We start from the raw sequence: 12,420 nt of genomic DNA, 5'->3' as shown, positions 1-12,420 counted from the left end.
AGGGCAGGTACAGAGACGGGAAGGAGCACAGCTCCTGAGTGGTGTTTATGCTCCCCTTTGGGAGCATTTAATACTGTTCTTCACCAGGACAGCTAATAGAACTCCCTTTTTCTTTTTTTTCTTTTTTTCTTTTTTATTATTGAAATGCCTGTGGATTTTATGAGCCATCTGATACAACCTTAAAAAGCTTTAAAACAATTTGTGATAAAATCTAAGGCAAACAGAAATCTGTCAGCTTCTCTGTTCAAAGCCTTGGCCCAAAGGAAGCGATCCAGACATGACTGTCAGCGAGATAGCAACTGCTGGGAGAGCTACACTGCTTTATTAAAAGATCAGTAGTTTGATCAACATCATATTGGATTACTCAAACTTCAGTTACAGGAGTACCTGAGGGCTTTAGCTGGGATATATTAGAAGACCAACTTGAAGTAAACCTGCTGTTGTTGCATGCCAGCTCTGTGAAAGGCCCACCTGAGAACCTTGTTAACAGTTCCTGTCGCAAAAGGGATTCAGTGTCAGCCAAGGAGTTCAAAAACAACTAATAAAATTGGAGCAATCAACTGATTAATTTGATGTGAATTTTAATCTCAGGAAGAGGAAGAAAAAAGGAAGTAAAATAAATTCTTCTGTGCCTGATGACATTATTCCTACAAGACAGGGTGAGAGAGTTGGGGTGGTTCAGCCTGAAGAAGAAGAGTGTCTGGGGAGACCTCAGAGCCCCTTCCAGTGCCTAAAAGGGTTCCAAGAGGGCTGGAGGGGGACTTTTGACAAAGCCATGGAGTGATAAGAGAGAGGGAAATGGCTTCAAACTGACAGAGGGCAGGTTTAGATCAGATGTTGAGAAGAAATTCTTCCCTGTGTGGATTGTGAGGCACTGGTACAGCTTTCCCAGAGAATTCATGGCTGCCCTATGCCTGGAAGTGTCCAAGGCCAGGTTTGACAGGGCTTGGAGCTACCTGGGCTAGTGGAAGGGGGATTAGAACTGGTTGATCTTCAGGGTCCCTTCCAACCCAAACAATCTGTGATTCACAATCAGGATCCAGCTCTGGAAGGTGGCATGGACAGATTTTGGATGTGTTAATGTCACTTCTCTCTTCTTCTAGTAGAATCTCTGCAGAGTCACACATGATGTAAAGGAAGCAGATCAAGAAAATCTGTGTAAAATGCTGTCCTTTGCTGGCTGGCAGTTTATGTAGCAGATTGTCCTGGAGCTGGGATGGCTCCAGTGGGGGATCGATGCTTGTGGTGGCACCTGAAGAGGCACCCCATGAACTGCTGGCTGTAGAGCAGTGCCAGGAGCCAGCTGTGACAGGGGGAGGAGGTTGTGCTGTGGTCTCAGGCTTAGAGTGGCAGAGGTGGAGCTTGGTGGCTGAACGGTGTCTGCGCCCTCCTGTTCTCCTGGTCCTGCACAGCCTTGTCACAAATCACATGTGTATTTCCAGCCAGCACAGGACGTGTACTGTAAGCTGGAAACACCAGATTATGGAGGTGTTTGCATGATTATAATTTTCTTGTGCATGTTGTACCTGCTGTCTGTGGAAAACACATTCCTCTGCATTCTGCTGTAGTAGAGACACGGAGCTCAGCAAGTGTGCGTTGATATTGCTGCTAGCAAAATCCAGGTGTTGTCATCACATCAGGCATTTCTCTTTTTATTCCATAACTACTCTTGCAAACTTCCATATCCTGCCGAGACAAGATGCTGGTGGCCCAGCATATAAACCTCCTTAATGCAGCTCAGATCCGAGCTGCACACACGGACACGTGGCTGTATCATGCTGTCATTTATTAAGTATATCTCCTTGTGGAGATCCTCTCCTCCTTTGCCACCCTCCCACCTCACAGCAGGGCCCAACTGGGTTGTGCTGAGGAGCTGTGTTTAAAAACTGATACATACATAACAAATGTTCTCTCTGCTGTTCCGCCCCACATCAGAAAGTCTTGCAGGAGTGTTGCAGGAGCTGCTGATACTGATGATCTCAAAGTCTTTCTCCTAAGCAGAAATCACATAAAATGTTGATTGTTGTCTTTAAAACATTCCTTCCGACTTCCCTGTTCACAGTCAGTACATTCACCTCTTTTCTACTGGAAACAGTGACATTAATGAAGGTGGGTTTTTTCAGTATGTAAATGTTTTTTTAGGAGCTTAAGTTACCCTTTTATCTGGTTTGTCGTTCTTCAGCTCGTACTTCCTTGTTATTTCATGTGGTCATTCACTTATCCTGGCACACTTCTCCCCTAAGAGTTTGTGTCCATCTGTGTGAGTTTCATATTGATGGGAGTTGGAGACGTCAAGGGGGTGCAGTTGCCAAAATATCTATTAGTCTAACCCCACTGTGGAGGCTGGTAACCCTACCACTCTTCCTTTTTGGCTTTTGCTTTGCTGGGATGCTGTGTACTACACCGAGATCCCAGAATGGATCATTCTTTTTTGTTTAAAATACTTAGAGTGGAGAAAAACATACAGAACTGCTTTGTGAAGAGACGGAAAAATGTATTTCTTCAGGGCTGTGTGAAAACATCAGAGTGTTGTCTGAGGTCTGCCCGTGAAATTATCATGTTCCTTGCTTTAATTCTATAGCCTGCTTTTCTTGCAAATTGTCTGGTTTCAATAATTGCTTAAAATATGTGTGTGTGTGTATATATATATATATATATATATATATATATATATATGTCTCTGTGTGTGTGTATTTAATGAAGAATTCCTTGAAACTCTAATTAGGGCTGCTTGACTCCAAAGCAGTTTATGTATCACAGGCTTACACAGCTATCAAACAGATGCTTCTCCTTTTTTTTCGTTCAGCTGACATTTTCATTTTCTCTGCATATTTTGAGCACTGAGCAGTGATGTGTTTTGACTCCTGAGGCTACAGATGATATCAAAATGAGGATTAGAAATGAAGCTTTACCTGTCAATTAAGTTGTTAAGCTTGTCCTCCACAGTGTCTACACTTTGAAATGGCCTGTTTATTGAATTTGAAATAGTTTTCATTCTTGACTTTGTTTAAATTGAATGGACAGTTCTAATTATAATCTTCAGGGTTTTCATCTGCAACATATGGTTTGCATTTAGAGCTGTGGATGAGGGGCTCTTGGATGTTTATTGAGCTAAACCACTGTTAAATATCTCATGAGAGAGTGGCATGTCAGACATTGAGAGTAAGCAGAAATGGGCAGTACAAATATTGGCCAATTTTCTCTTTTCACATCACTCTGTCCAGGAGATTTCCTGGGAGACAGCTGAGAAATGAACTGTGGTGGCAGGGTCCAGGCATTGGTGAGGAACAAGTCACCACCTTCAGTGGTTGCCTTGTGCCAGTCTTACCTTGAAAGCAATATTAGAAAAAAAAGAGAAAGAAAGAAAAAAGTCTTAGAGCATCTTTGATATATTCCTTCCCCATCCTGAATTCAAATTCAATCAATTCAAATTACCAGGATCTTTGTCAGGTCAATGTCATTCTTTCCAATCACGTGTGGCCCCCACTAACAGGGTTGCATGATATCTCATGGCAATTTATTCCTCTGTTTATTCTCCAGTAAGGCCAGTGACAGACCAGGAAATGAAATCTAGGTCTTTTAGACTTGATGGAGTGGATTGTCCTTGCAGTGTTCGTAGAAGTCTTCTCCCCAAAAGCAGGTTGTGGGGCAGCTCCTGCCATTCCTGCTCCATGGCTCTGTCAAAAATGCCATACCTTGGAGATGCCTCTGTCCTTTTCCTTTGAAAACAGGCACCTGGAGATGCATCTCCTTTCAGATCTGGATATAAATATTTATTACCTAACGCATGGTCCAGCTGATGACTCTGCTTTTCAGTGTTTCACAGCGCCGTGATTTCCATCCTTTGGTGTTTAATGTGTAGAGAGAGAGAAACCAGAAGGAGAGAAGTGAAACCTAGCCTAGGCACAGCTGGAAGTCCTTAAAACTACCTGGGAAAACATCTGAGGTGTAGGGCAAGGTACCAACTACAGGGCAGAAGATGCCTCTCCATGGTGTGACCAAATCTCCAGGGAGGTCTGGAGGAAGGACTGAAAGGCAGTGAACCTGGTACAAAAGGCTGTGCTAATTTAATGTCATTATTTACCTTCCCCGTTTTCAGGGGAAGTTAGATAACCAGATAACTTGAAAAGCTTCTTTCTGTGCCTGCAGAATGGGTGCTGGTAAAAGTTGCTTTGTCCTTAATCCTGGGTGAAGAAATGTAGTGCAAAACTGGCTGCTCCAACAAGGGCCCTCGTTCTTTGTGAAATCGGTTTGCAGGGGCTAAATTGGGTGAAGAATCATTAACCTTGCTTTTAACCAGTCCCTTACCAGGCATTATGTGCTCCTTTTTGGTATGGTTTGCTGAAGCCATTCCATGAATTAGTCCTGTTGGAGCAGCCTTGCCTGGGACACCTGTGAGTGAGGAACGTGAGGAAGCTGCAGCAGTCAGGGCTGACCTGGCTGGCTTGGAGCTGGAGCAGACAATGGATGCTCATCTAATCCGTGGCAGGGGCCAGCAAAGGGCAGAACAAATATCTGAGGAACAAAAATAAAAGCCTGGGAGCACTAACAGTTCAAAATGACCCAGCTGGCTCCGCAGGAGCACATTTATCTATGCTGAAAGCTGTTTCATGGAGGTGTTTTAACATCAGGTTGTAGAAAACCACTCAAAAGAGCTTGTAGCATATTTGTGGGGTTTTGTGAAGCATAAAAAAAAAGCCCTAGACCAGGACTTCTGCAATTTAAAACCTCCCAGCCATCCAAGACTGCTGTTGTCAATCTTTGCTGCTCAGTTTGGTTCAATGAAAAAAAAATACGTTTTTTATTAATATGAACAGATTTTTAATTTTTTTTTTTAATTTTAGGCTTTGTTTTGGACCAGACCTTAAACTTGTATTTTCCTTCCTAGAGTCAATACCAGTGTAAAACTTCTTTCATTGTGGAAAAGGTGGCCAAATTTTTTTCTAGCAATAGGAGTTTCCAACCCCCTCCAATCAAAATTTCAAACCATGAAAATCATTTTAGTGTTAGTAAAACAGGAGAGATCCTTTTCAAAACTTCTGCTGTGAGAGAAAATTATGTCATGCTCAGTAGTGAGTGCATTTCTGAGGGGATTCACACTGGTTGTCAGATTTTGGACATTTTCAAGCTTGAGACTTGAGCTACTCTGATGTAAAGGAAGCTGTGAGTTGAATCTATTATAAATTTACCTACTTACAGCAATAACAGGGGCTTATCTTCAGTTTTACAGAATAATTTTTGACTTTTGTGATCAACTTAAGAATGTCTGTGCATCAAGCCTGTTTCCCTTCCTTCCCGTGAGTATATAAATTATTGAATTGAAAAACACACTAAATTAATGTGTAAAATCCACCATGTAATTAGCGGGGAAAGACCATATGATATTTTCACTTCATAACTTTTATGAGGTTTAAACATCCTTTGGAATATAGAAAAGAGAGTAGTAACAGTGTAGTTACAAATAACAGAAGGCAAAGCACTGTCATGCATCTTTGTTGATTTAAAATATCACATTAAGTAGCAAACAATCAGAGTTTTCATATCAGATGTACGAAATGATCTGCAGCTGAAGAGACTGGGGGAGCCCATCAGGGCAAGGGAGAGGTGAGCCAGATTGTTGGAACTTATTTCCAAATCTGTGTTGGAGTTGAACAGTTTATCCCCATGTGATAATTTTAAGTAGAGCCACTTAATGTTTCTTGTTGTGGTACTTTATACTTAAGATCCAGTCTCCTCTCTTTCTCTATCACCATCATTCCTGACTGATCCTCACAATGCTGTGTGGGGACCAGTGAGCCACAGAGCTCCCAGGGTAAAGAGGGGACAATCCCTGATTTTACTGGATTGTAAGATAATGCTGCAAAGACTAGACCATGTTTCTTCTTTCTGGTCATGATCTTTTTTATAAATAATCGCTGTAACTCTTTTTAATTATAATCTGATTTTAAAACCATCAGCATAAACCGTTCCCTAAGTAAATACAAGTAGGGGTTTGTGTTTCCTTGCTTCTGCTGGTCTCATCCTTTCTGCAGCAAGCTGGGGGATTGTGGTAGCTGGAAAACAGAAACATTTGCATGTCATTCATTCCAGTTTTATGTAGTATTTCTTAGGCATTTGGTAAAAAGAGTGTAGTTATGCTTCCATGAAAGGCATTAGGGCCAGATCCACAGATGGTGTGATGGTGGTGGTCTGGGCCCCTGCATGCAGGTGACTGTGCCAGCAGGGACCCAGAATGGGCTCTCACATCAGCTCCCAGCTGGACTGAAATCCTTTTATCCATATGAAGTCTCTGGTGATTGTGGGGTGGCTGGTGCTCACAACCATTTGGTCTCTGCCTCTCCGTGTTGTTCGCTGCTTGACAAAGCAAAGAGGTTTTGCCAACAACTAATAATTAAATAAATAATCCTGAAATCATACAGCCATTAAGGTTGGAAAAGACTTTCAAGATCAAGTCCAGCAGTCAGCCCAGCATCACCACCATGTTCACCATTAAACCATGTCCTCAAGTGCCGATATCCACACTTCAGGGATGGTGACATTTCCATCACTGCCCCAGGCAGCTTCTTCCAGTGCTTTACAACCCCTTCCAGGAAGAAATTTTTTCCTAATATCTAATCTAAATGGTGAGGTTGGTACTGTCCAGTTCTGGTTTCTTTCTCCATCAGTGCCTGGGCACTGGGAAAAGGAAATTTTTTCTGCTTATCTCTCAGAAAATACTGACTTAGAGCAGTTCTTCTTGATCTGTGCATGTTTTTGTAGTCAAGGGAAGGAAAGCCTGTTCATTTGTCACCCTGAAGAAGTGCCACTGGCTGGGGGAAGCTCCCTGAGAGGCAAACCTTGCTGTCACCCTGTGTCACATGGTGCTCTTGGCCAGTGTCCTCCTCAGTGGGAATATCATCCCTGGGATCATCTCCTCCATTCAGGATTCTCAAAATGGAGGCTTGTGTCCTTCCTTCCTTTTTTGTTCTTTTGGGGTTTAGTTCTGTATCTTGTTTGCACTTCTTAGTGGTCTAAAAAGTAAAGCTTTCTGTTAGTAGAGAATTGTTCTGGCAGCATCTTCCTTTTTTTGTTCCTTTATAAAAGCCAGGTTTGCAGGTTCACTAATTATCCCTGTTTAACACTGCTCTCTGTGTATTTTTGAGGAACTGATTGATCATACCTGTTCCTGAGCATTTTAATAATGATACGAAAAAAGCCACTGATGTGATGATCGTGAATACCAAACAAGCAGTCACACAGCTCTGTATTGAAAGAGGTTTTGGGCAGGGAAAACGGACTGTTGTCAGTGTGGTTCATCAAATCAATTAGGGACAAACCTCCTTGGAGATTAGCAGGGCCCTCAGTCAGGGGTCTGGGGGATGTCACAGTCTATAACTTCACCTGTAGGATCTGCCCTTGGAAAGGGCAGGGTGCTGGCAGTGGCTTGGGCATTTGTACATCGCATCCTCTTTTATTGTGTTTGGAACTTGAGATGTCGGGATGGAGGAAGGGTCAGTCCAAGTGCTCAGCCCTCAGGAGCATGAAGAGCTAAAAAAGATGTATAACATGGTGGGTAGAATATTTTACATCTTGGAAACACACAGGCTTTTGTTTGTGTGCCTGAGTATTAGGTTATTCCTGATGAAAGGTGAATAAACAAGGACACAGGAAGGTACCTTCAGTGGAGAATCCCCCTGTAAAGCCTCTCTGAAATCTTCTGAAGGTGAGAAGGAGAATATCCACACACTGCCTCTGCTTTGTTCACCCAGCAGCATAATCCCCTTGGCAAGACAGCCCGGGGACAGCACACAGCTCTCATTTTCCCTCTTGTCTCCGTGGATTGCTCTCCCTTTGTCTTGTGGGGATGCAGTTGCTTTCATCACAGTCTGACTTGTGATAAGCAAGCTGTAAGTGGCTTGAAATTCAGGTTATTCAGATAAGCATCCTAAGTTGTAACTATAGCAAGTCGAGCAGGAAGGTGTTCCAGTTTGATCTGCAGGGGAAACTAATCCAAATTTAATCACAGATACAGATACAATCTTCCATAATCTTGTGATATTCCTGAATTGCAAAGGAAGGGCTTTATATGTCAAGAATACTTTTAAATTTTTTTATTCATCCGCTATTATAGATTAATTTCATCTTTCTATAGCTATTCCTGTGTAGAAGAAGAAATGGCCACTTGTGTATCTACAACAGCAGAAGCTGCTGCTTTCCTGCTATATGTCCTTTACTAGTACAGCAATTTGTAAAAGTCCAAATAGTTTAGACTTTTAAAACTTTCAAATGCAGTCCAAGCATTTATAGCAGTGTCTGCTTTGCAGACTGCTCCCCAGACAAAACAATTAGGGAATTTTTCTGCTGTAACTGGGGGCGAAGCTGTTTCCTGGCCTCGAGATGGAGGAGACGTGGAAAGGCGACTGTGCCTTGCATTTCTCTTGATTTTATCTGTAGGATGTGAAGGAATCTTTCAGCATATAATCCTTAAAATATTGATCTTGTGGAGGAAGTCTGGGGCTGGAAGGGATCATCTGTCATCAAATTTGCTGTTCATGTGGCGTCGCAGAGCTGCATTTTCGGCTCCTGGGTCTCGCCTCCACTTGCTGCAGGGAGTCTCAGGCTAGGGCTGGGTCTAGTTCATGTACACAAGTGGTTTAGGATCTTTTATTTTGCATTGAATGACGTTGGCTTTCAGCAATATCACTGCTTTATGCCCCTCTGGGATGTGCCAGCACCAGGGAAATGCCGCTGAGGGAAGAGCTGCTGCTGGGTGCAGAGCTCCCCCACAAACCAAGTCACTCCTTTAAATCTCCAAATGGAGACTAACAAATATCACTAACTCTGAGCTCATTTTTATTAGCTGGACTATTTTTTCTCCTTTGTAAGTGCCAATACCCGAACTTAAAACTGCGTTTGGTATATGAGAGAAATTCTCCAGATGATCGTAGCCTATAAAATTAAAATATTGAAGCTCCCAGTGTTTGAGTTTATTGAGGTATAAATACTAGAACGTGGTGTACTATGTGGTTCAGCTGCTTCCTTGTTCTATTTTTCTGAGTCTTTTTGCTTGTTTTATTTCTCTGGCACTCCATACAAAGACTTTCCTGGGTTTGATTTCATCCTGGCATTTTTCAGCAGGCTGGTTCTTAGCAGTATGGAATTCAACAAGGTAAATAACATTTTCTCTTTATCGTTTACATTTTAAAAAGCAAAATTTCTGTTTAAAAAAAGGCATATTCCAGATGTCTCTGGGCAGTAGGACGTGTATGTAGTATATAGTCTAATAAAACAACAAATATAGCAGAAGGATCAAAAAGCTGTGCATGTTAGCAAATGGTCTGAATTTAAACACCAGTCAACACCAGGACTTCATTTTAGGTGAGGGAAATTCACATGTGAAGTATTAAAATTTAACTTCATAAATACATTTGCTCAGGAGCGGGATGTTGTGCATTTCCAAGTTTCATTTAAAACTTCCTCTTTCAGTAAATTTTGATTAGATTGTCTAAGATGGAATAAACATAAAAGCATTAAAAAATATGTAAACCATGAAAGTCAAATGCAAAACAGATACAACCACAGCAAAAATATGAAAGCCAGACCACTTGTTCCTCAAGCACAATATGGGGGGCAAATTCCTTCACCGTCGACTCCCTTCCCCACAGGAGCAGTTGTGGACTTGCCTCACATTAGATGATTTCAGAACGTGATCTAAAGAGCAATTAAATCAGCAGGAGGGTTCAGTGTTGAAAGTGGGGTTCTTTATAGAAGTCTGTTGCAGGAGGGAGGCTTGACTTGGGGAGGAAGATATCTTTGGCATTTGGGATAATTTGGTACCAGCATCGCCCCTGGGGGAGATGGTGGGAGGTGGAGTTGCCATCCCTGGGGACTGCTAAGGAAAGGACAGACAAAATCTAGGCAAACATCTGCCAGGTGAAATTTTTTCAGGGAATGGACTAATTGACCCTTATTTCCAATGACCCCTGTGTTGATTTTTAAGGTAATGGTGTCAACATGTCAATCAAACGCTATTTACAGTAGCACAACGTTGCTGAAGAGGGGCAAAAACTGCTTGTGTGGTACTTCTGGAAATTCAGTTTTATGGGCCTGTCTTAGACCTTCACCCATTTACTTAAACTGTTCTTGATCTTTGTCCATCATTGTCCATCATTTTCAGATGAAACTTTACAGCAGCATTCTCAAGCTGGTTTAATGCTTGTTCCGCTCTTCATTGGACTGAATGTAATCCTCTAAAATCCCCTGAAATATGGAATGATACCTGCTTAGCTTTGGAAAAGGTATCAGCAGGAGCTCACATGGTTTTTCTGGGATGTCATCTGAGAAGGTGCTATGGAAAATGCAGGTGAACACAAGGGAGAACAAGGGGTAATGTTTCCCCCCCTCCTTAGAAGTGTCCGGGGCCAGGCTGGATGAAGCTTGGAGCAGCCTGGGATAGTGGAAGGTGTCCCTGCATGTGGCAGGGGGTTGGAATGAGATGAGCTTTAGGGTCCCTTCCAGCCCAAACCATTCTGTGATTCTATGATTCTATGACAAGAGTCACAGAAAATGTGGTGCAAATTCCTCATTCTTTTAAAATTTTCTCTTTAAGCTCTCTGTGCTTTCCATGGTTGATAATGTAATGGTGATGGAGAACGTCTGTTTTCCATTTATGTCAGTTGTACCTGCTTGTACCCCCAAGAACAAATAAGAGTAAAGGCCTGATGCAGAATGAAATCTTCATACAGCAAGTTTTTACAAAAGCCATACTTGACCAGCAGTTCTTACAAGCTCAAGTGTGTTATCTAACCCTAATTCTTTCTCTGTATTTTTCTCTTGGCCTCAGTGAAGGAGCCATGTCACAAATCACTCTAATTAACAAGGACTTCAGAGGCAGAGACTACAGAGGCAGTGCCTGCAGGAGCTTGGAAAAATACCGTAAAATTCTGCTTTTCTTTGCTCTTTTGCTCAAGTGAAGTAAACAACAACCCAGCCCGAGCACCCTGGCTGCATTATGGACGAGCCACGCAGGAGAACCAAGGTCTGGCTGTGCTGGGCTCTCTTGTAATCCTTCCTCACCATGTCCCTTCCTTCTGCAGACGTGGATGAGTGTGAGGTGCTGAATGGAGGCTGCCAGCAGAGCTGTGTCAACACCCAGGGCTCCTTCCAGTGCCAGTGCCAGGCGGGATACCGGCTCCACGCCGACGGGCGCACCTGCATCGGTAAGGAACCACTTCACATCCTTCCAAGACTGGCTTTGCTCTGTCTTTGTCTAAGTGCAAAGCTTCCTAGACTACTCCAGTCTGAGTTTTGACTAAATATCATTACCCGTTCTGGTTCCAGCAGCCTGTGAAAATGCAGATATTGCCAAGCTTTTTGTTTTGTTTTGGGGTTTTTTTGATGGTGTCTCATGTTGGTGAAAATTTTTTTGCAGCAGGCAATAAAGAACTTAGGGGGTCTTCATTTCAAGTGACAACATTCTTTGAATTCTGAGTGCTTTTTCTTTGTGGCACATCTCCCTGCATGTTCCAGCATTGTCCTGGGACTTGATGATTTTAGAGGTTGTTTCCAAGCTAAATGATTGTGATTTACAGGATGGAGTTACTCTGTGTCTGCTCATGTCAATGAGAGCACCATGGTGCTCAGCTGTGACACATTGCCTGTTTGTGTGGTGAGGATTAACAGCTCTGCCATTAGAAATAAACCCTGTGTTTCTTAGGTTGTACTCTAAACACTGAAACAAGGCATAACAGAGTTAATTCTGCATGTTGTTAAAAAGAACAATGTAAAAGACACAGTCCTTGTATTGCATTTAAATCAGTACAAAAGTCAAATTTTTGAATTCTGCAGAAAGGATTGAAATGATCTTTCATCTGGGAAGAAGAAGGGGCACCATTTGTTTAAATTTTTAAGCCTGATTTGAGGTAATATGGGAAGAACAGTCACGAACGGTCAGACCACATCTGCAGAATAAGTTCACTCATGGTTTGGGCATTGTCTCAGTTCCTGCACAAAGTCCCTTGGTTGTGCTTAACTTCAGCCAGAGATGTCATCAGTCATTCCTGGTATTATCACAGCAATACATTCACTGATGCAACCAGAACACAGGAGGCACCAGTGCTCAAGCTGTGGGAATAATGGATTTTTTTAGGTTTTTTGGGTTTATCACATACAGAGACTTTCAGTGTTTTGGTAATTAACTGCAATTAAAAATAGGATGAAGTCTCAGTCATTATCTTAGTTGGTGAAGGACTGGGCAAGGAAACACTGTAGTGAGAGGAAAAAAGAAAGTAAAAGCAGAGTGGTTCATGATTAACTAGAAACAGTGGTGGTTTTCTGTGAATTAAAAGAGAAATTAATCTCTCTCTGATCAGATCTGACCAGGGAAGACCCAGAAGTGAAAGATGTGATGTTTGAGCTATGGCACTCCCTCTCAATAGTCTC

The 12,420-nt window shown here is 42.4% G+C and overlaps 1 protein-coding gene across 9 annotated transcripts in view; it reads left to right on the top strand.

Annotated features, from left to right (window-relative positions):
- The window catches only part of LOC116448728 (multiple epidermal growth factor-like domains protein 6), a 190,100-nt gene that overhangs the window by 109,960 nt on the left and 67,720 nt on the right, over positions 1–12,420 (top strand). For all 9 annotated transcript variants that reach the window (XR_004242095.1, XR_004242094.1, XM_032119575.1 and 6 more), the window contains exon 6: positions 11,076–11,198. Coding sequence is in view for 7 of the 9 variants with exons in the window: in XM_032119575.1 (XP_031975466.1) it covers positions 11,076–11,198 (123 nt within the window). In the remaining 2 variants the exon portion in view is untranslated. The remainder of the gene's footprint in view (positions 1–11,075; positions 11,199–12,420) is intronic.

The sequence above is a fragment of the Corvus moneduloides genome, chromosome 10 (assembly GCF_009650955.1).
Source record: "Corvus moneduloides isolate bCorMon1 chromosome 10, bCorMon1.pri, whole genome shotgun sequence".
Taxonomy (NCBI): Eukaryota; Metazoa; Chordata; class Aves; order Passeriformes; family Corvidae; genus Corvus; species Corvus moneduloides.
The sequence above is the reverse complement of the archived record's forward strand: the minus strand, read 5'-3'. Positions and strand labels throughout refer to the sequence as shown.